This window comes from Globicephala melas, chromosome 7, assembly GCF_963455315.2.
Source record: "Globicephala melas chromosome 7, mGloMel1.2, whole genome shotgun sequence".
Classification (NCBI taxonomy): Eukaryota; Metazoa; Chordata; class Mammalia; order Artiodactyla; family Delphinidae; genus Globicephala; species Globicephala melas.
Genome location: NC_083320.1, coordinates 69,239,974 through 69,264,177, shown reverse-complemented (window position 1 = coordinate 69,264,177; position 24,204 = coordinate 69,239,974). Strand labels below are relative to the sequence as shown.

Genomic DNA, 24,204 nt, shown 5'->3' with positions numbered 1-24,204 from the left:
GGGGGTAACTTTCTGGGGAGATGGAAATATTCCATATCATGAAAGGGGTGTGTTTTACCAAGGCGTGTCCAGTTTTCAAAATAGTGCAGCTAAGATTTGTGATTTCAATTTATGTAAATTTTAACTAAAAGAAAAAAATAGTAAAATTAAAAGTGGTATGGAGAAGCATGGCAGAATATTGATAATCGTTGAAATTGACTGATGAGTTATTACAATGAGGTTTTATTATGTGATTCTACTTACTTTAGACACGTCTGAAATTTTCCAAACTAAAAAGTTAAATTAAAGCTATAATAAAATTAATGTGTGGGTAGGCCATTAGCACCAATTAATCAGTTACTCTGGAAGCTAAAGAGTTTGACCCTTCAGTTACCAAGGATGAGCTAGGTAAGGTAAATGAAGTTCAGAGACACATGGGGGCAACAAAGCTTGGAGGTAAATTGGTAGCACAGGGCCAGGCCTGGGTAATGGAAAAACAACTTCAAGAAGGCAGGGTGTGAGAACCACCATTCAGAGGTAGTGGAATAGTGATCACAGCTCCTTCTCCATCATTTTCAAGGCCTGTCCCTAGGGTACGCCTCCGCCTTCACGTAAGACTTAATAGTGACCACTAACACTTTCCCGATGAGTTTGAGGTCCATTTTGGTTTCTTGGAGGTAATCCTCTCCATATGCATGCTATTCCTCTTCTCCATAACAAGGGTCTTCTGAAAATAACCCACGAGCCTGCAAAAGATCACCCCTCCCCACCCCAAAAAATTGTCTATAGCATGCGAGAGAAAAGTTTACATTAACTCAGGTTTGTTTTTTATTTTAACTTGGAAGAAAAAAAGTACCGAGTGATTTAACGAAACCCTTTGAAACTGTAAAACTCAAGTACATAAAACGTAATGATCAGATGCCTTTCACATCTCCTGAGTGTCATGATGAACGCAGGGGTCCAGAGGCAATAAAAGAAGAACTTCCAAGGTGAGTTCTGAGTTTGCCAGAGGATGTGAGATAGATTTTTACTGAGAGATATTTAAGAAACAGGTCATGACCCTTTCATCTGGAATGATTCCAAAGAAGCCTGCTGGGTGAGGGGAAATTCCGTAATAAGATCAGCGGACAGTTTTCCCACCCTGAGGCTCTGAGACCCTGTAGACAGCGCAGCTCACAAGTCAGAGGAGGGGACCGTGCGGCATCATGGCTTTGCATATGTTGATTTTATCTCTTGCTAGATCCCTGATATAATGAGATGTTTAAAATTGTTCTAAGTTTCAGTTGTTATTTTTATTCATAAAGGGAACAAGAAAGAGAAAGAAAACAAAATCACATTGATACAAAATAATCGTATCTCATAATTTATAATCAGAATATATATTTATATGTATAAATACATATATATCATTGAATACATGTGTTATGCTTCTATTTTTTGCATATTGTGACTATAAAAAACAAACCATATGTCATTACATTTATCCAACCTCTTGCTCATCTGGAAAGACTTTTTTTCCCTCAAGCTTCTAAGAGTCTTTAATGTGAACAATTAAAACATTGCATTTCTCAAAGGCTTCTGTAAAAAGAAGTAACCTCAGCCATTAGAATATTTAAAATTTGAAATCTGTATCCTAAAAAATGTTGAAAATGCAAAATGGAGTTATGAACACTTTTTTTTATTCATGATGTCTTATAATCAGGCTTGCCTCTGCCTGAAGCTTGCTCAGGGCTGGTGCTGCCACATCATATTTTATCAGATGTATTGCAAAGATATGCCCAGTTTTTTGGTGATATTGAAATGATATAATCATAGACTGAAGTCTATGAAGTCTATCATAGACTTTCATAGACTGAAGTCTATCATATTTTTAAGTAGAATTTTATCTAATTTAAAACAATCCATTGGTTGACTATTTTATTCTTCAAACATAGAGAATTAATTTCTACAATTTCATTTTGTAATAAATTACCCCAGATAATTTATCTCTGAACTCAGAAACAGTTCTATGGCCTCAGTAGTGAGTTCTAATCCTGACTCCTTCTGACTGAAAAGTAAATTGTTTCTTTGTTGGAACACTGTCAGAGGAAGTAAAGACTGATTTTTCACTTCCATTTTAATAAAAATCTTTTTATCCTCATAGAGCACACCAGAGTATTAACTGTGAGCCCTGTCTAATGCTGAAGAAAGGTAGATTCTCCCTTTCTTTCTCATAAATCTAGCGCATGGTCAGCAACATAATCCTCCATAAACACTGATCAGTGAACTCTAGAAGTCAAAGTCTGGATATTAGACCTTTTTCTCCACTGCTTCCTCTCAACACTAGGCATAATGCATAGCAAAAAAGGCAACTCACTGAATATCTTAAATTTGGCTTTGATTTATTAAGCAGCAATTTGCATCTAATGTTTTTCTGGACAGTTGTCCTACATAAATGTATCATTTAGGACAGTTGACATTAATGAAAACAATCGAGTATAAATTATAATTTCAGGGCAACGTTTGACTTAGCACATGGATGAAAGCGTAAAGCCATTCATTTCAGTGAGTAGCACGTTATACCAACCCCCTGATTAGGTGATTGCTTTTTTACATTTTCACCTGTGATTCATATACTGGCTTAGTTATAGGCAACCAATGTAGAAAATATTTGAGGAGCAAGTGCTCTAAGATAATTGAGATAGTTACCATTTATCATTGCCTACTAAAAGCAAAACTCTCTGAATATATGATTGTTTCATCCTCATAATATACAGTGAGTTAAATATTTTTTCCTCCATTTTACAAATAACGAAGCAAGGGCTTAGAGCAGGTAACCAAGTTGCTTAAAGCCACATCTGGATCTGAATCCAGATCCTACTGCCTTTCTAGAGGAAGGCTCTACAAAGCAGTGGTGGGAATCCCGGCAGAATCTCCTAACCTCCTCAGAATCTGCCTTGACTTCTGTCTGAATCCATGCACAGCCACCAGATGGCTAAGATAGCAAGAGGACTAAAAAATAAACAATTGGCAATTCCAGGTATTTTATAGTTTAGCTTTTAAAAGTGTATGATTTTTGGTTTATTAACAATGTTGTATAACCATCACCACTGTCTACTTCCAGAACCTTTTCATTACTCTCAAAAGAAACCCTGTACCATTAGCAGTTATTCCCCACTGCCCCTTTCACAGCTCTTGACAACCACTGAAGTACTTTCTCTCTGTATATTTGCCTATTCTGCGCACATATCATATAAATGGAATTGCTCAATACATGCATGTAACTTCTTTTACTTAGCATAATATTTTCAAAGTTCATCAATGTTGTAGCATGAATCAGTACATCATTGCATTTTATGATTGCATAATATTCCATTATATGTATACATAACATTTTTGTTTAACTATTCATCAATTGATGAACACTTGGTTTGTTTCCACTTTTGAGCTACTGTGAATAATGCTGCTCTAAATAATTGTCTGGACTATGCTTTAAATTCCCTTAGGTAAAGTAGAATTCTAGAAGAATTCTAAAGAAGAATTCTAGAAGTAGAATTGATGGGTTATGTTTAACTTATCAAGAGACTACCAGAGTGCTTTCTAAAGTGACTGTGGAGATTCCATTTTTGAAGAATCAGATCCATGAGTTTTGGAGATGTCACCCAATTGACTTTTCACCCTTTCCAACAGCTACAGATTTCACTTTCTGATGAAGAAGCTGGAACACTGAAAGAACATAGGATTGAGAGCAGAGTAAGGGAATGAGACAGGTCTTGGCAGAGAGTTTGTTCTTATAGTTTTCTCTAGATTGATGTGAAAACAGAATGCAAGGAGCAAAAAAGGAGGCAGCCTGAGGTTGGGTATTGGAAAGAGTCATTTTGGAAGAACTGCTATACTGAGTGCGGTTGAGCAGGAAGTTGGAAGAACAGAATTTAAGAGGCAGACAAGCGAATATCTGGTATTTGAAAAGTCTGTTATGAATGCTCATGAGGTGTCAGGTATGACTCAGGGGGTGAATTCTATGGGTTTTCTCTCGTCCACATCCAGAGGTGTGATGGTGTGAATGACAACTGGTTAAATAAGTATAACAAATTTTAATTTTTTCTTTAATTGAGAATAAAAATATTCCTTTTATTGGCAATGAGGATGGATCAAAATAAATATTTATAAAGCACCCAAGAGCCTAATTTCCTCAAATATACCTTTCTTTTAGATTAAAAACTTGAGTCTACTGATTCTAGAAGGGTGCCGTAATTATCATAGATTACTTATGCTAAAAATATTTACAAATAGAGTTTTTAAAACTAGATTTTTAAAAAAATTATTAAGATTAAATTCACATAACAAAACCAAACTGTTTAAAGTGAACAATTCAGTGGTATTTAGTACATTCACAATGTTGTGTAACCACCAACTCCATCTAGTACCAAAACATTTCAATCACTGCAAAAGAAAATATGCCTTCTCCATTAAGCAGTTTCTTCTCATCCTCAGGAAGCTACCAATCTGTATTCTGTTTTGTGGACTTATTCTGGATATTTCAAATAAATGGAATCATACAGTACAGTAGCCTTTTGTGTCTGGGCTTCTTTCACTTAGCTTGTTTTCGAGCATCTGTCACATTGTAGCATCTATCAGTACTTCTTTTTATGGCTGAATAATATTCTTTATGTGTATATACCACAATTTGTTCATCCATTCACCCACTGATGGACGTTTGTGCTGTTTCCACCCTTTTGACTATTGTGAATCAGTGCTGCTATGAACATATATGCCTATACATGTATTTGTTTGAGAACCTGTTTTCAGTTCTTTCAGGTTACAACTAGAAGTGAATTGCTGGGTTGTATAGTAATTCTATGTTTAACTTTTAGAAGAGCTACTAAACTGTTTTCCACAGCAGCTGAACCATTTTACATTCCTGCCAGCAGTATATGAGGCCTCCAATTTATCCATATCTTTGTCAATACTTTTCTTTTCTTTCCTTTTCTTTTCCTTTCTTTTCTTTTCTTTTCTTTTCTTTTCTTTTCAATAACCATCTTTGTAGGTGTAAAGTGGTACTTCATTGTGGTTTTGATCTACACTTTTTCTGATGACTAAGGATGTTGAACATCTTTTCATGTGCTTGTTGGTCATTTGTATAACTTCTTTGGAAAAATGTTTATTCATGTTCTTTACCCATTTTTTAATTGTGTTGTTGAATTGTAAGATACACAAGGCCACACTCAGCTGTATCAGTTGGATCCTGGAAAGTTCAATTCACCCATTTTGAATGGTCACCTAGAAAAATATGATCTTAACTGTACAACTTTTGGAAGATATATTTCACTGGCTTATTTTTGATAACTCCAAGTTTACAATCTGAATTTAAAAAAACCAACCAATCAAACGTTCAGGGTTTGAACTTATGATCTATCTGATCAGGAGATAGAAATAGTGTAAAGCATGAGTATCCTTGTTTTACAATGTGAAAGAAACCTCTAGTACTTGAAATATATTAATTAAGTGAAATATATTTTTAAAAATACTTAAAAAAAATGAAAGATGCTAAAATAATCAATAGCATTCCAGAGACTTATCTGACTTTTTTCAGTCTCAACATTTTGTGCTGAACTTACCCAGTCCGCGAAATCATCTAGGGGCAGTGAGAATCAGGGGTATGTCCGTGCAGTAGGCTGGTTTCTATTTCCTAACCCAAATTATTTTTTGTTCCAAAGACCAACTTCTTTTTTTTTTTTTTTAAGGTACATTCTCAGAGATTACTTTTTTTTTACTACTTTTTTTAAAAAATAAATTTATTTATTTATTTTTGGCTGCGTTGAGTCTTCATTGCTGTGCGTGAGCTTTCTCTAGTTGCAGGCAGCGGGGGCTACTCTTTGTTGTGGTGCGTGGGCTTCTCATTGCGGTGGCTTCTGTTGTTGCAGAGCACGGGCTCTAGGCACATGGGCTTCAGCAGTTGTGGTTCGCAGGCTCTAGAGTGCAGGCTCAGTAGTTGTGGCGCACAGGCTTAGTTGCTCCACGGCATGTGGGATCTTCTCAGACCAGGGCTTGAACCCGTATTCCCTACATTGGCAGGTGGATTCTTAACCACTGCGCCACCAGAGAAGTCCCAAAGACCAACTTCTTAGACCTCTGGCTAAGATTCATGTCCTCCCTAACCCCATTCTCTTGACTGTGGATCACCTTCTGCTCAGAGATTTTCTTCTTTCTCTTCGCTTTGAAGGGGAAAAGGCAAGTTTCTATTACATACTCATTTCCAGAAAGGGTGAGATCTGTTTCCACTGTGAAATCACACATAAGGATTCTAGTTTCATAGGCCTTCCTATTGGCAAAATGTGGGAATACATTCAGCAAATGTTTATCAGCTTCTTCTACCTTATTCCAAAGTCTATCAAGGCCCTGGGTGCAGAGAGGTGAAATGACAGATAGGGTCACTCCTTATAGAGAGCTTATATTTGAGTGGGAGAACTAAGTACCAAGCACATATCTAAATAAACATGCTTTATAGTGCTATCAAGTTATAAGTTGGTTATAAGTGCTGTTAAGCAAACAAAATTAGATATTGTGGTTGGAAGTCTCTGCCTGTGGAAGAAGCAACAGTAAATCCAGTGACCATTAAAGCTAGAGAAGTTCTCTCTAAAGTGCTGACACCTGGGCTGAGACCTCGATGGGCAAGGACACAGCCAAATGAAAACGTGAGAAATCCACATTTGAGGTCCTGAAGCAGAAATAAGCTTGGTCTGCACAAAAAACCAGGAAGGAGACCAGTGGGGCTGGAGTTTGGAGGGCAGTGGGTGGAGACAGAGCCAGAGCAGAAGGACCCGTGTGGTGCTTTGTAGGTTGTTTTGTGAAGCTGGGTGAGGGAACTGTCCGTATCCTTCAAGCACACATTTCCTTGGTGGTCTGTCTTCCCCCAGGGTGTTTCCACTACTACTGTCAAATATTGACAATATTACTATTGTCAAATGATTCATTCAGGGTCGATGAGTTTCCTTATCGTACTGGTTCTTCTTAAAAGGCCACATTGTTTCAGAAAAAGACAGAGATTCATTTTTTTTTTTTTTTGAAGATGTTGGGGATAGGAGTTTATTAATTAATTAATTAATTTTTGTTGTGTTGGGTCTTCGTTTCTGTGCGAGGGCTTTCTCTAGTTGTGGCAAGTGGGGGCCTCTCTTCATTGCTGTGCGTGGGCCTCTCACTGTCGCGGCCTCTCTTGTTGCGGAGCACAGGCTCCAGACACGCAGGCTCAGTAGTTGTGGCTCTCGAGCCTAGTTGCTCAGCGGCATGTGGGATCTTCCCAGACCAGGGCTCGAACCCGTGTCCCCCGCATTAGCAGGCAGATTCTCAACCACTGCGCCACCAGGGAAGCCCTCAGAGATTCAATTTTAATGATTCTCATACTTCTACTAAACTCACTGATATGGGAAAGAAATGATTGGCTTCAGATTAAACTATTAATTTCTTGAGAATTAATTTACTGAAAATGCCAATTAAAAAGTTGGTTTAGTTTATGTGTCTAGGCAGACCCCTGCAAAATACTTACTATATGCCAGACACTATGAACTCTATGAATAACAACTAATTTCAACCTCCAAATCATGCTATGGGATAGGAACTATTATTATTCCCCATTTCACATATAAGAAAACCGAAGCAGAAAGAATGTATGAACACTCACCAAAGTTACACAGCTAGTACGTTGCTGAGCTGGGGTTGAAACCACGTAGTCTAACTTTAGCATCTGTGCCCTTACCTGTTACAGTCCACTGCCTTTAAAATAAGTTATAATGAACATATTATATTTAAAAGAATTGGCACGTGAGCTATCTTGTATTTCATTTGAAAGGGAGGCATTTGCAATATTGCAAAGTATTGCTTTAATCTTCTAAAGAAAATGAGAGAGCAGCGTTGTCTCCTGTCGGTATATAAAAGTACTTGCATATAGTAAAGCATCATCTCTTACAGCTGGAAATTTAGCCAAGAGTCAGTGTGTTACAAACAAATTTTACCTAAAATTTTCTATTATGTCCATGAATATCTGAAAGGATGTTTCAATAACAAACGGAATCATGAGTGAATGAATAGTAGCTTTTTAGCAAATAAATAACATTTATATCCTTTTAAATGATTTGTTAAGACATTTATTTCAAAAATTCACTTTCTGTAACAATGAGAAAAATTCCTACCCCCAATAAATCATGGCTAGCAAAGATGCTCCTGCCTTTGCTTGTCAATGACCAGTAATTATGAAAGTAGGAACATGAGTTGTCAAACCATGGCAGCATGACCTCAGCTTGATTACCCCTCCCTCTTATGAATGTGATATGGACTCTGTATAACCACAGAGCAAAGGCTGTACCGCTGCACCAACGAATATGTGTTAAATCATGTATTGTCAAAGCCACTTTTAAAGTGAGTACAGTAAGTAATGGGGTATTAACTAGAGGCCAATAGAATGAAATCGTACTGCTCTAGCTTGCCAACGACATACCTGTGTGTCAAAAAGAAGTGTCTGTGACCAGCACGCTAGTATTGCATGCCAATAATCTGAGCAAGTGGTCAGTAGAGACTTTTGCCAGGAGCCAGATCTTTTTCCCCATGAATAGCTTGGTAAGGTCCAGGCACTCATTTCTCCCTGAATTAGAAATTATTTCACTTCAGATTGCTAGGGTACCTGTTCATAAAGCCAAGGAAGTGTTTTTAGCAGTTCTTTCACAAGCAGAGAATGACTTACTGTGTTCAGAATTTTTAAATCTGTTTTATTAGATAAACTCAAAATATCTACTTTACTGGATACATCTAAAATATCTGTTAGGTGCCTTCTTTCTTCTTTACAAACAGGATAATTGAAAATGTTGTTTTGGTGGAATCTTCTCAGAAGACCACAAAATCACCGGTTAAATTAGCCCTACTTCATTTCACATTTGCTTATTTTACTGTTGTTTCCCAGAACTGTATTTTTTTTTACAATTAGAACATCTGAATTTTAATTACATTACCATCAAGAAGCTCATTAAAGTCACTTAATTGGCAACATTTCAAAAAAAAACCTTAGCTGGGTTTAATATATTTTAAAGAGTTACTGTCAAAGTATAATTTCACCATTACAAACAGCTTGGCAACAACATTTGCATAAAGATCTGTCAGTTTCTGAAAAATGCTTAAATGTTGGGAAAATCAGATTCGTTAAGTTGCCTTTACTGAAACAGTCTAGAAATGGAGAACCTGTCACATACATTCATCTTTGTAACCCCTGCAGTACCCAGAATACTTCCATGCACAGTATAGGTTCTCAAAAAATGTTTCTTGAAGGAAATAAGTCATACATTTTATACTTTGGAGAAGATATTTTAAAAATTTAAACCTCAATCAAAATTCCCTCATTTGTATTAAATTTAACAAGATACCCATTTTTTTGCTGTTTTTTTCTCATTCACTCTGACAAATATTTGATGATCATTTAGAATTTTGAAACCTTTAAAAATAGCTCTAAGGCCAGCATTGCAGTGTTGACATTTGAGGTTATTTTGAAATGGCATCATTTCTTATGGTTTTCCTCTTACACCTACTAGAATCTCACCCCCAGAGTACTGATGTCATTTGAACTTGCATTGTAGTTACTCACATTCATATCTCATCTTCACAAGCCTTAAGCTCTGCCCACAGATATGCATACTGTTTAACATACATGTCATCTGCGGGGGAGGGTCACCTATAGTACCTGAGTCAGTGGCTTGCAATTGCATTTGTTGAATGAATGCGTGAAAATCCCTAGTTTGCGATATGTGAAGGATGATTCTACCCTGCAGCATGAATTAGGATGTTGGAACAACCTCCTCCCCAAATTACATATGAAAGAATAAAATGTGGCAAATGATAGTTATTATTATAATTCACTTCCTACAAATGGAAAAGGTAAGACGTTTAATCATCCCTTTTAATTTCGTATTTTCTACTAAAATCTTTGTACTTTATGTACCTCTTATTTTCCAAGCCAAAAGAAAAATCTAGTAAAGCTGTACAAAATGTGAATGTTAAAAAAAAATTAAAAAACAACCCTGCCACTCTAGTTGCTGCCTTACTCTGCACTATGTCCTCAAAGCCTTGTCAGGTATACAGACAGCCTCAATAAATGGTTGTTGAATGGGTGAATAAGTACATAAACACACACTGATAGTCCTGAGGCGCGCCTGAGGGGTCAGGGGAGGCTGCCTCAACGGTGATGTAGAAAACCCGAGTCTTCCATGTAGACAGAGTCGTTCAATCATTCACTGGTTGGCGAGCTTCTACCATATGCTATGTTCCAAGATATGGTCTGTGAAGATTCCTCTAGGATAGCACCATCGAATAGCACTTTCTGTGATGATGAAAATGTTCTGCATAGAATATCTACAATGTTATTTTACAGACCATGGAGAATCCCTGGAGGTTTCTACTTGAGAAAATGACGCAGTTAGATCTGTCTTGTAGAAGTTGCCTCTGTGGCAGTGGGAGCCAAGGCCTGAGGCTGGAAACCTCTTCTTGCACATTGATATTAAACACCAGGTTTGCATATTCCACAAAGGCGGGAGATAAGCTGGGGTAACAAGACTTCCTTATTATACAAATAATAATTACAAAATTGCCCTGCTGTCTCCCTTAACAGAGTGTTAGAAAAGGGCTGTTGGCTCGTCTCCCCTTCCTAGCTGGAGAGAGCGAATGGGGAGAAAACCATGCAGAAATCTCTTGGGCTTGCTTCACAGGCTGCTCCATGTGGAACAGAAAAGGAGAGTAGTAGCTTCCCTCTGACCCTGAGGGCATCAGCCGTTGTATGGATGTGCAGAGGAGGGGCTGTGGCCAGTCCTGAATCTGTGAGGGTATTGCCCGAGCTCCCTGACCTCCACCAAGTACCCTTCCTGACAGGTGAGGTGGGTGGGACTCTGTGGCCTGAATGGGAGCATGATTTCAGAAAGTCATAGGAGAAAGAGTGCTGGACTGAGAAAGGTCTGAAAACTCTAGAAGGGTCTGTGGTGTATGACCTTTGAGGTCCCTGCCTGCTGTAAGTTTCCATGCCTGGACTGGCTCTTCTAGTTATACAGCATGACGGAAGGTGTGAGGGTCTTCTACCTGACACTGGGAAGAATCAAACCAAGGATGGGGAAAAATCATCCAGGGCAGTTGAATGCTGGGAACCACGTCAATGGAAAGTCCTCTCGGCAGCGGCTTCATGATACTTTCAGCATTCATTTAAGACATCTTCTGGTGACATGTTGTGGATCTTTTTAATTCCGTGGCCATCACAGAGATGGCGTACTGCCTGTGTTTCTAATTGATGGGGACAGTTGTTGACAGAGCATTGCCTTTGGGATTGCTGGCATTATGGCTCTTTTTTTTTTTTTCTTTTCCAAAATAAACCCTGTAACATAGAACTAAAACCCCAGAATAAGCTCCAGATGTAACATTTTCCTTCTCCAGCTGTTGAAGTCCATTTTATCTGATTTTTTGTTTTATTTAGTTTGGTGTGGCTTAGCAATCAGAAAACAGTTAACCATTACTCATTCTAAAAAGGGATCCAAAATAGGAACATTTCCAAATTTGAAGCATTTCTTAAAAGGAGCCTGGATCCAAAATTCTGACTTTATCTTTATCAAATGCTTTTGGCAATGTTGAAGAAATCTTCTGGGAGAAATTTAATAAACATTTCTTGGAGGGACAGCACAGAGTGCAAACGTCAGGGTGCCTCTACAAAATGTATTGCCAACCTGATTTCTGAACAATGCTTTTGCACACTCTGAGCTGTGTGTTCCAGCATTTGGAGTTCTAATTACAAAAATCCAAAACTGCTTCTAGATTCTTCTCCTTCGTGACCAACCTAATATTATTCAAGCACTTGCCTAACATAAGCATTTCTTTCTCTGATAGAAACGGGAACCTGAAATTAATGCACACTGAGAAAATCATAGCATTTTAACTTCTGACTTTATTCTTTTTCCCCTCAAACGAACAGGTGATAAAACACTGTCTGTGTACAAAGCAAAAGGTATGGCCTCCTCTTCTCTTCTTTCACAGAGTGCCAGAAAATGTAAACAATATTTAGGTTGAACTTCTGAGTCCTCTGAATTTTCTGTCAGCCTTCAGAACAACATTCGTTTGTTTGTTTACACCAACATTTAACAGCATAAAGAGTAAAACAAGCAAACAGTCTGAGGCATTTATAGGAAGTGTTCAGATTGTGATACAGTCTTGTATCTGCATCGTTTTTACTCTGACAAAGAAAAACATTGCTTTAGGAAGTGGGTCATGTGGGTGTATAAGTGCTTCGTGGACAGGCCGGATATGCCATGGTTCTGGTCTGAGTACCACTGAAACACAAAGGGAAGAAACCTGTTTTATTCCTGCAGACACACAATGCATCCAGCTTTGGCTTTTTGTCCTCTCAGGACCTGATAATTTTTCTAATATTATGGCTGGAAGTCTACCTCAGAACACTTGCATAAATAAAATAGGTTACAGGTAAACATTTAGAACAGGAAGATTTAAAGCCTTTTTATTAACCTTCACTACTGTTTCATATTTTTCAAACTTCTATTTTGAGATCTCGGTGGCTGAACTTCCACGGCGGCCAGCATCCTGGGTTCCAGAGCTGGGGCGTTAGGTCCGTTACTTTGCTTCTGTGGAGCTTGGTTTCCTCATTTGAAAAATGAGGGGGTTGGATTTGATTTTCTCTAAGGCTCTTTCTAGCTCAAAAATTCCATGAATCTAATTCTTATCTGTTGCAGAAAATTCACAATACATGTAACTGTAAACACCCTCCATAGGAGATGGTATTACAAATTGAAACTTTATTGCTGGAGAGTTGCCAGTAAGATTATTGCTTTCACTGAATAAAGGTGGCTAGTGGTTATTGATGTAATGCTATGTACTTATGAGTTGAATTTACTTTGGGAATCACAATTTCAAAAATGGGTGAATGGGGTAAAAAAAAGATCAGAAAAATCTCACCTCACCCTCTTTAAATTATTTTAAGAAACCAAATTTCCAAAAGATGGGGCTTTCCTTTTCTAGGTGCTTGGGCAACGTAAGCAAGTGAGGGAGAATTTATGTTCCCTGAAGAGGGGGAACAATAGCCACCAGGGATTGTGTCCCTTGCTTTGGCTTTTGCCTTATTTTCCTCTCTGTTTCCATTTCCCATTCTTCATGCAACCGGATTTCACAGCTAGCTCATTTATTCATTTACTCAGTAAAAGTATGACCTTCTGTGATGGGCCGACCACACGCCAGGCACTGAGAACGCAGAGCTGGAAGGATTCTCTAACTCTGTGGAACCACCTGATTTCAGGGAGCCTCTGAGGTCTCATAACATTCTGCGATTGCTTCTTACTGAATAAACAGAATCTTCTAGCTTCTTTGAGCCTCTCAGATTTTACAGGGACTCTAAGCACATAGCTACACTTAATACGTAGGACCACAGAACTATTGGATGTTTGAGCTAGAAGATCCTCTAAGCTTGTGGATGCCTTTATTTTATATATGACTCAACTGGGATCAACAGAGGTGACGTGGTTTGACTAGTGTCCTTCAGGGAGTTCATGAAAAATCCAAGAGTCATTTGCTAATGTTCTGTCTACTCTACCTTAACAGCCTCCTTGTCAGGTTTTAGTGTTAAAAAAAAAAAAAAAAAAGAAGTGTCCTCCTTTTAGCTTAGGGGTCTAAGGCCATGAACATGAGTGAAACAAAATTATGTACCATTGCCTGGAAATCCACTTGTGCATTAACCAGAGCTTTAGCAATCTGTGCTGAGTTTTGAAAGTGCACATTATCTGCAACAAAGAGAGAGAGTTAAAGTGCTGTTAAATACCAGAAAGCACAGAGTGACAATGTACCGCCTGGAAATGAACACCAACAATTATCTAGTCATGCAGTTGACATTGTCAGCAGTGAGTAATCACACTCGCTTATGGAAATGTCCCTGACTCTTAGGTATTGACCCTGAGCACAGGCATAGGAGGATGCTTAATGTTTCTTAAACAAAGTGATGCTGGCTCAGTATTTTTATGTGTAAGAGTCTTGCTTAAACCTCACCATCTGCTGTTCCGTGGATGAGAAGATAGTCTACATTTCTGAAATATTCTGCTCTTGCCATCACAGTTGAATTCTGGAAAAGGGGAAAAATTAACATTTTAGTTGCTGCAAGTTCTAATAGAAAACTAGCTAAATCATTGTGCAATGGACTTAGCACCAATACTGAAATTATGTATTGCTTTGGTTGATAAATATTTAAGAGTCAGAGGAACACATTTTCATCATCATTTGCATTACTTCCATCTGATTCTTAGTTTGAAAAACTGAAAGTTTATGTGTCATATGTTACATATGAGTGAGACCTTAGGCATAAATGATGCCCGCTCAAGCTGTGTAGGAGTAGGGGCTGGGGAGGGGGATGAAGAAAAGGGAAGTTAGGGAAGGAGGATGGGGAAAGAAAAAATAGAATCCAAAAGGAGTCAATTCCTTTTTAATGAGGTGTTTTGCAGCTGACAAAAGATGATCATACTTGCTTTGGGGACCCAGCAAAACTGTAAACTCTGAATGACTGCTTTCCAATTATTTAGCACATTTGAAATAAATTAATGACCTAAATCAAACAGAAAATGCTTACTTTATAATGCTCGAGATTATCATCCTTTGTTGGGAGGCCCATGAATCGCTCTGTGTAGATAGATGCTGTAAAACATATGAGTATATGAGTGTGTTGTTTGCATGTGATATGTGTCATTTCATTAACCAACAAGAACCCCCCACTCCCAAGTTTGATAACTGCTCATCAATCTCCCAGGTGGAGCTGCCGAGGAAGGTTCTTGCTGCCCTTTACTGTAACGCTCCACCCAAGTCATTGGCTCTGCAAGTTGCCTCAGTAGGGCTGGAGAAGCAATGCAGGAGAAGACTGTGGAAACAGGAGCAGCTAACGATAGAAAGGGCTGCTCTTAAACTTTTTCACTTCTACCCAAAGTTCTTCAGTGGGGGGAATGTTGAGCTAGGAATGACCTCATTATATTTTAAAAGAAATCACAAATGCAGCCACCTCTTGTACCTTTATTGGTGTCTTAATTAATTTGGGATAGAACTTTGCCCCCAAGTCCTCCCCCAAAACACACACACACACACACACACACACACACACGTTTTTCTCTGAATGGAGATTCCCTACAAGTCACAATTGTCTCATTTCCACCACAAGACAGGGAAGAGGATCTGATGAAAGCTAATTTTTGTGCATTTATTAGAGTTATTTCCAAATAATCGTCCTGCATTGATGTTCATCATAAAAATAGGCACACACGGAAGGTGTACTTCTTGAACAAATTTTTGTTTCTTTGATTTCTAGAGCAATGTAACAGGCAGCTGCAAACGGTGGCATGGCGGTGATTTGCTTGGTCACGTCATGACTTTCCCTAAGATGTGCTTAAAAGCTAGTTCAGCTGCACCTGTGTGTGTCTGTGAAAACAGGGTTAACTCTGATTTTAAAGATTTGGTTCATCAGGGGGCACACGGTTTCTGGAAGAGAATAACTTACGTTGGGTTTTGGAAGAGTCCTTCCTCGTCTTAAAATTGCTGCGATTATTGCAACATGATTATAATGAATCATATAAACAACCTCATTTATAGATTATATTTTTCCCAGTGATGCTGGGGTGAATTTTACTGCATAATTTGTTTTCCTAGCAACCTTAAATATAGAGTAATTATGTGTTAAATGTTTTCGCAGCAACATTTATGCAATGTTTCCATACCGTAATATTCCCAGCTGGAGACTGGAGCCACTGCTATTCCACATTTGAAAAGACCACTTCCTGAAGCAAGGGCCAGCGATGAAACATACCCTCCGTAGGACTATAGAGACATTGTTACAAGTCAGTCCCAGATTGACTCTCATAAACTCTCTAAGGTATTTGTATAGCAATTCTACTCACAATAAGTGCTGATGGGAGCTGGGGAATATGGATAGGGTAGATTAAATGTCTATCTTGCACTCTTGGTAGAAAACTCCACCAGACATGACAACAGTTTCAGCTTAGTCAATTACAAATACTTGGTGTGCTGATCCAAACATGGTGTGGGCAGTTTAAGAGATACTATAATTGCAATTTTTCTGCAAAATTCTTTTTTTCCCCCCTCTATGTTTTTCCAACCAGGACCTTGCTATGGCAAAAACAGGATTTTTACTTTAAAAAAATACACAAAAAAGAAGATCATTCCCCAAAAGTAAAAGCAAGATACTTCCCATAACGTGCAAAAAGCTCCTGTGAGGCAGCACTTATATCTGTATATTTACTCATTTATTTTCATAACAGAACAGCAAGGGAAGGACACAAGAACCTTTTGAGTAGTTTAAGACACGGCCAGAGTCTGTGTATAAGGTAGTGTTACGAATTCTGTTTTGAGGATTTCTGGCATAGCAGCGCAAAGGAGGAAAAGCCACTGGTGTCTTAAAAAATCTTACATGCCCCCCTCCCCAACTTAATGGAAAAATAAAGTAATACAAAAGGGGATACAAATTGCAGAGTCTGGAGTAGGTTTAGCACTCATCAATTTTCTTCCCCAGGGAATTGGTAGGTGATTCAGAAATGTGACCCTCATAACAGAAGGAGATGTGTGCCTGTGTCACTTGAAAATTTGAACCTTTTCCTAAAAATGAAGAAATGAACAGAGTGTCACGGTAAAGCTCATCTCTCCCTGGAAGGCAAATTTTGTCTGTATTAACCTGCTGGGAGAGAGATGCTTCCTCTAGGAGCATGGTCTATGTTCTGGGACATAGACCCTCCTCCCCCCTCCCCTCTCCCCTCCACCCCAAATGTGTGTGCTAGATTAGGAAGTGACTCTCAGGGCTTATTCTTGCCCCAACACAGGAACATCCTTACAAATCAAAAGAGGACAGTGTGACTCTCTAACTAAGGGTGTGCCTTGCTTTTAGGACTTTATTGCCACAAACTTCTGGGAATCATTTGCCCTCCGGTCTGGAGAGATCCTATCATCCTTTGCTACAGAAAAGTCAGTCTTGAGAGAGGGTGAAAGAGAGAGTGGGAGTGAGAGCCCTACAGAGCAAGGGAGAGACAGGAGACAGACGTGGTGAAATCAGGCAGCAGGTCAGTGGCCTGGGTCTAGTCTTAATCCGTGAAATACATGGCCTGAGGGAATAAACTAAACCATCTTGCTGAATTCAATTGTTAGAGAAAGAATGCTAACTAACTAGTTTACAGTCTTATGTTTCCAACTCTGGGGAATCTTATTGAGGACCCTTGGCTACAAAACACAGACTAAAAGTGGCAGCTCCAATTATACCGTGGCCTCCTTTCATTATACTTGGAGAAGAACTAAAATGTGTTTTAATAGAGGAAAAATATATTTTAAAATAGAAGGAACATGTGGGTTTAAAAATCATTTTGATAAGTGAAAATTCTCTATCAGGATCAAACTTTCACTTAAAACATAAGAATAATCTGTTTTGATCAGCAGGTTAGCAACAACTATTACTGAAACAAAAGATTTCTTCTTCCTTCTTAATTTTTGGTTTAAATGAAAGTAGAGTAAGCCTGAGTCCTTTAGAAATATGATTACTGTTTATGGTTTTATTGGAAAAGTGTGATCACTGCAAATTATAATACTGGGTTCTGCTTCTCCCCTCCTATGCCCCAGAACAGAAAATAGCATGGAGTGACATTTGAAATTAAAGCATTTGCATATAGTAAAAAGGGTTTTGAACATTTCTGTCCAAAATCTTAGGAATTATAAAAATATTAACTTGTATCTATTCAGTGATTAGATAATAGGGCAGTATGTAAATAAAATTGTCATGCTTTCAACATGAATACAAATTGCCTCTAGGAATTTGTAAAAGCAAACGAGTGTAGCAGCAGCACAATAAAAGAAGGTGTACTTGAAATTCTCAGGCAGCTTAGAAAAGCTGTTTCTATTGTAGAAAAAAAGAGAAAAAAAACCACCCGAGCTGACTTTTTTCTGCTCTCCCATGGGTGGGGCTCCAAGGCAGAGTGGGTGGCTGCAGAAAGAAAAGAACCCACGGAGCAGATTGGCCATGAGAATTCTAGAATTTTGTCCTTTGCACTTAGATGCCTTGCCATTTTGTTTAAATGAAGGATATCTTTAAAAACATTCTTAGAAGGGCACAGAATTTTGAGGGATTTATGGAATAGTACTCTGATGGGAGCTATAATGCAGCTTGGAACATTTCACCTACAGACAATAATAATAACTAGCTAATGTTTGTATGGACAAGGTCATTGCAACAGTCTTTGTGGTCCCACAGGCTCTGTGTCCTTTCTCTCCCCCCTCCCACCTCCTCTTGCTCACTGGCTCTCTTGATGTTCTTTTTTTTTTTTTTTTGCGGTACGCGGGCCTCTCACTGTTGTGGCCTCTCCCGTTGCGGAGCACAGCCTCCGGACGCGCAGGCCCAGCGGTCATGGCTCACGGACCCAGCCGCTCCGCGGCATGTGGGATCCTCCCGGACCGGGGCACAAACCCGTGTCCCCTGCATCGGCAGGCGGACTCTCAACCACTGCGCCACCAGGGAAGCCCTCTTGTTCTTTGAACTCTCCAAGCGTGATCTAGCCCCAGGACTTCTGCAAGTGCTGCCACCCTCTGCCTGGAATTCTCTATCCCCAGAAATTGGCATGGTTCACTCCCTCCCATTTGAAGTCTTAACTCAAAAAAAAAAAAAAAAGTCTCACCTGTCCTTCTAATCTAAAATTGCACCAATCCTGTATGATGCTCCTTGCTCCTTTCTTGCTTGGTTTTGCTTTTCTCCATCGCACTGATCATTGTTTAACATCCTGTATATGTTACTTATTTATCTTGCTTATTGCCTTTCTCCCCAACCATTCCCAACTCGATAAAGGTAGAGATTTTTGTCTGTCTGGTTAATGAATGTCTCCCTAGCACTGACAATACAATCTGAAACACAGTGGGAATAGAATAAATATTTGTTTAATATATGACTTTCCTATTAACTCATCTAACTCTCACACTGACTTGATGAGGAAATTATTGTTGCATTTCGTGATGAGGAAACTGAGGCTCAGAATAAATTTAGAGTAAGCGGTGGAGTTGAGACTCAACTGCAGGATGCCTGACGACAAGCCACTTCCTCTATATCCCTACATTAGGGCAACCTCTTTGGGAAGTTTTAAGTTCAGAGTCTAACATAGTTTCATTAGAGGTGCATTTGTCCTACTTTTACATCGTTGATCACACATAGCAATTCAAATTGCTTATAATTAGTCACTGGAAGAGAAGGGAGCTAAGATTAAATCACGAACTAATGCTTATTCAACACCACCTGGCTAGGTCTATATTAACAAAGCAAAGCCCATAAATGAGGTTGTTATTCTAATAATTTAGGCAAAACCCCTGCTGCTCTTCAATTGTCAGAATAATTGCTTCAATTTTTCTTCATATAAATTAGGGTTGTTCAACCTCAGCACTATTGACTTTTCGGGTTGGATAATTCTTTTTTGTTGGGTGCTGTCCTGTGCGTTGTGGGATATTTAACAGCATCTCTGGCCTCTACCCACTAGACGCTAGTAGCACTCCCCTAGTTCTGACAACCAACGACATCTCCAGACATTGCCAAATGTCCCCTAAGGGGCAAAATTGCCCAGGTCAGAACGGCTGTCATAACAGACACTTCCTAGGCATAATGCTGTGTGCACAGTGGATGTCTAAGAGGAAGCTAAAAAACAGGCTACTGGACTTTAATTTGGTGCCAGAAAAATGAAAGTGTAAGATAAAAAGATAAAAATGCCTTCTCTCCCCTTCTTAATCTGGATAATGGAGGGAAATGTAAGATTTGCAACTTATTGACCAATTGACCAAAGAAAAAAATTGCGTGGCTAGCTTTAGAGTATTTCTCAGACCACTAAGGTAGCTAATACTTCGTAGAAACAGGTACTTATGGAACACAGTGATAGCTAAACAAACCCACATGGTCATTCTCAACGTCTTTCTCTTTCCCTTCTCCAATTTCCCATAGGTCTCTGCTTATTATACTATAAAAGAGCACTCAGAGCTATGGCCTATTCCTGTTCCCTTCTTGACTGCCTAAATTCAGGCCCTTGGTATTTGTTGCCCGTATTACTGCTCTCTTAGCCCTTTGGACCACTCTCTCCCCCAACATCAGGCTGCTCTTTGTTCTGCAGCCAAGAGTATCTTTCTAAGGCTCCAATTCCACTTCCTACTGACTTCAAGACCACTACTAAAAGAGGCACCCATGGAATCAAATACTTTTTGGTAATACTGTATTAAACAAAATTTAACAGGATTCTTTACTATAGGGGCTATATACACTACTATATAGACTTCATAGTTTACCAAACTATTAGACCAGAGAACATTTCCCCCAAATTTCCTGATACTAACATGACACCTTTGGGGGAACATTGACTTACAGGATTAAACTCATTTTAAACAGCATCATAGATATGTGAGATGGACAATATTGCGCTAAATATTTGAGAAACAAAGTTGAAGAAAGACAAAGTCCATTTCTTGATTCTTGTGAGAGCAAGCAATGCACAAACAAGATAAAGCATGGCAGTTCCTATAAAAGTAGTATAAGAGCTACTGGAGCACAAAAATTCATATCTGAGTTGGGTCTTAAAGAACAGGTAGGAATTTTGTGTTTTGGAGAGAGGAAGACATGGGGAATGGGAGAAGAGGATGGGCATTGCAGGTGTAGGGAACAGGGCTGATCAACACATGAGAAAAAGGAAGCACAGACATAAAACAAATTATTCATAAAGAGTGGGGAGGGCTTCCCTGGTGGCACAGTGGTTGAGAGTCCGCCTGCCGATGCAGGGGACATGGGTTCGTGCCCCGGTCCGGGAAGATCCCACGTGTCGCGGAGCAGCTGGACCCGTGAGCCATGGCCGTTGAGCCTGTGCGTCTGGAGCCTGTGCTCCGCAACGGGAGAGGCCACAACAGTGAGGGGCCCACGTACTGCAAAAAAAAAAGAGTGGGGAGAAGTGGAGGGAGAGAGACTGGAAAAGTAGGATGCAACCAGATTGCCAAGGGCCTTGCATGCAAGGAAATGTGTTTGGGCACTAGGCTGAGGTCAACATGTAGCCCTAGAAAATATGTAAGCAAAAAGGCAACATGGCAAGAATTGTGTTTTGGAACAATAACTTCATTAGCAGCATTGGAGTTTGTGAGACCAAAGCAAGGAGGCTAGTTAAGAAGTAACTGGAATAGTTAAACCTGTACCACCCAATCTATGGTCCATGTAAGTGGACCCTCAGACTCCACACTGGAGTACTGGTCGGGGGGGTTGCCTGGAAACTGTTTTAACACGTTCTCCAGGTGATGCTTATGCAAGCTAAAGTTTGAGGAGCTCTGATTCAGATTACATATAAAGAAACTTGAACTAAAGCAATGTCAGTGGGGATGATGAGAATAGACTCAAATGTTTGAAGGCAGAATTGATAGAATTTACTAATCAACAGAGTATTGGAGTCAGGGAGCAGGGGAAGCTGAAAATAGCTCTGAACTAACTAATTTGGATGACTAGGTGTGTGGTGAGGTCCTTATTAAAGATGAAGACTTGTTTTAAAGTAGACTGTAATACGTTTAACTTGGGCGAGTTAAGCTTGAGGCCTCTGTAAGACATTTGGAAAATATGATCAGTAGCCATTTGAAATGTGGAGCTCAGAAGAGAGAGGAGGGGGCTGGTGGCAGGCATCTGGCAGTCATCATCATCTTTGAAACCACATGGGTTTCCCCAAGGAAGTGAAGAACAACAAGAATGAAGACCAGACCCAGAAAAACACTGACATTTAAGGAATGGAGTGTAATGATCACAGAAACATAGAAAAATAAGAAGAGAAACATGTTACAGAGCCATGGATAAAGCTCACTCTCCTTCATGTGATGAGTGGGTTTCTTAAATCATCCCACACACATGGTTCTCTACCAAACCACTTATACCTAGAATGTTCTAGAAGTGAAGTTAAAAGGTGGCTTTCAGTTATTTCAAAGACTGAAGTAAAAGCAAAGTGAAACTCTAAGAGAAATGTTAATATTATATGTAAGTGTTCAGTTCGAAATGTGAATCTTTCAAGGATTTACTTTAGGAAGTTTCATAAAAATGGATGGTAAGAAAGGTCTTATCTGAAATATTTCACTATAAAAATATTTCATTTATTTCCACCCATTTGAATTCCATTCTGTTTAGATACTTAACATTTGATAGTTTTAAGAAGGACCAAATGGCTTGAAGTAACAACTTTCCACAAATTCATAACAGCTCTTCATCTGGTCACTGAGCTGAGAGATGAGTGGAATCCTGCAGATTCCCTTCAATATTGGGTTTCATTCCCTCCATCTTGTGCAGGCCGCGCTCCGAGAAAACAGCCAAGAAAAACAACCCAAGCACAAATGGCTGCAAATTGACTTGCAAATGTACAAACTCAGACCAAAAAGTGAAACAGGAAATCTTCTTTGAAGGGTAATTATCATAATTTATAATGGGCAAATCTAAACTCTTTCCCATATTTCTCTAAACTTTCCAGTGACTTCATTGCCCATGACTGATAAATGTTGCCACTTCCTTTTAATGTGTTTAAAAAACCTGTGTAGCTCTTCAAACGTGGGAAATTATCTCCAAGATCTATAACTAGTAATAAATAATTATTTCTCTCCAGTTATCACAGATTAACGTTAGGTCTGGTAAAAGAATTTGATTGCAAGAAAAAAAAAAAGAATCAAAACAGCCAAGATATATAATTTCAAAATTTATCTTAGCTTTTCATGAAAATGAAATGATGACATATAAAAGAAAAGGAATATATTAACCCTAAAATAACAAAGGAAATTAAAGTTCTGATGAATATGGTTCAGTTCAGTATACTCTAATACCAGAAATTAAGTGAAAATGTGTCAATTACGAGTTAATTTGCTATACAGGGAAGAAACTAAATGATTGAAAAAAAGGAACAAACACTTAAAGCCACCACTTTGAAGCCCAGATTATCCAAATTGACTGTTTCCATTGACAGATTAAATTATGTTGCAACATTAACATTTCATGAGAAACCTTATAAGCGAACACTTTAGAAAATGATGAACCAAATAACAGGCATAAAACATACAAAACAACTCACCCAGCCCCATATGGCTATTCTTTTTTCATCAATGAAACCCATTTCTATGAATTTTCTAAAGGAAAAGAAACAAATTTTTAGAATTTTAAGTGTGTACACATGACATTTACTTCATTACACAAGCATATTTAATCCAAAGATTTAATAGAAACGCTACATTTTCTTTGTTTAAACACTTGCATAATCAGGCTGCATTTACAAATAGTTAAAAGAACATTATCATGCTTACTGCAAGGGGTAAAAGGATCCTTTAGACTCTATGGTACATCTATTGAGTAATACTTTCAGGGCTGTAAGGCCTCCTACCCTAACTGTGCTGGTGAGTTACTTGGGACTCAGGTTAAGAGACAGGCTCATACTCAGCAAATGAGAATAGACTGAAAGGGGAAAATGTTTTTTAATGCAGTGAACAAACAAATGGTTAACTCAGGTTCTAACACTATAGCCACATGGTTTTGAATTTACTATTAAATGAACTTAAGATATTTTAAAGAAAAAAAAAGAGAGACTGGCTCATAGTAACACCAGAAGTAATAGCACCATGACTAGGACCAAATTTCCAAATCTCCAGCTTTTGGAAAAAAGGGTTTCATTATTGCTGTTTTAAAATTTATTAATTCTTATGATTTTGTTTGCTTAGATGTTAATGTAAAAGAATTTCAACCTAAAATGGGACTGAAGAATATAAATGAAAAATTGCACACATGTGCCCTCAGGAGTGAGAGACTGATTTCCATATATGCCTGATTTCCATAAAACTGGTCATATTGAAATTTTCTTAAACGATAGGGAGTTAGTCAAGGGTTGCCTCATATCAACCTTGGGAAGTTTTGCTTATGATTTCCAGAGGCGTGAACAAGAAATGACCCAAGTTGGGTTGGTTTCTCAAAATATGCTGAATTGAGCTTTGTTTGTAGGATGGGATTGGTTTTGTCTGCCCAGGGAGTAGTCAAAGCTGGTCTCTGTTTGTTTCGATTTTAATAGACTCTCACTGAAGTCTCCCCTCTTTCATTCCCTCCCTATAAATACAGCCTTCCCCAAACCCTCAATGGATGGGCCCATAGCTTGCTACAGTTTGTGAGTCCAGAATTTCAATTCCTCT

At 38.7% G+C, this 24,204-nt stretch overlaps 1 protein-coding gene across 1 annotated transcript in view; it reads right to left on the bottom strand.

Moving 5' to 3' along the window:
- Positions 1-11,899: 11,899 nt before the first annotated feature.
- Positions 11,900-24,204, bottom strand: part of FAP (fibroblast activation protein alpha) — a 71,139-nt gene continuing 58,834 nt past the window's right edge. The window contains exons 21-26 of the mRNA XM_030852605.3: positions 23,103-23,157; positions 15,726-15,825; positions 14,594-14,658; positions 14,020-14,092; positions 13,684-13,757; positions 11,900-12,299 (exon numbers count right to left, since the gene is read on the bottom strand). Of these exons, the coding sequence (XP_030708465.1) occupies positions 12,198-12,299; positions 13,684-13,757; positions 14,020-14,092; positions 14,594-14,658; positions 15,726-15,825; positions 23,103-23,157 (469 nt within the window). The 3' untranslated portion in view covers positions 11,900-12,197. The remainder of the gene's footprint in view (positions 12,300-13,683; positions 13,758-14,019; positions 14,093-14,593; positions 14,659-15,725; positions 15,826-23,102; positions 23,158-24,204) is intronic.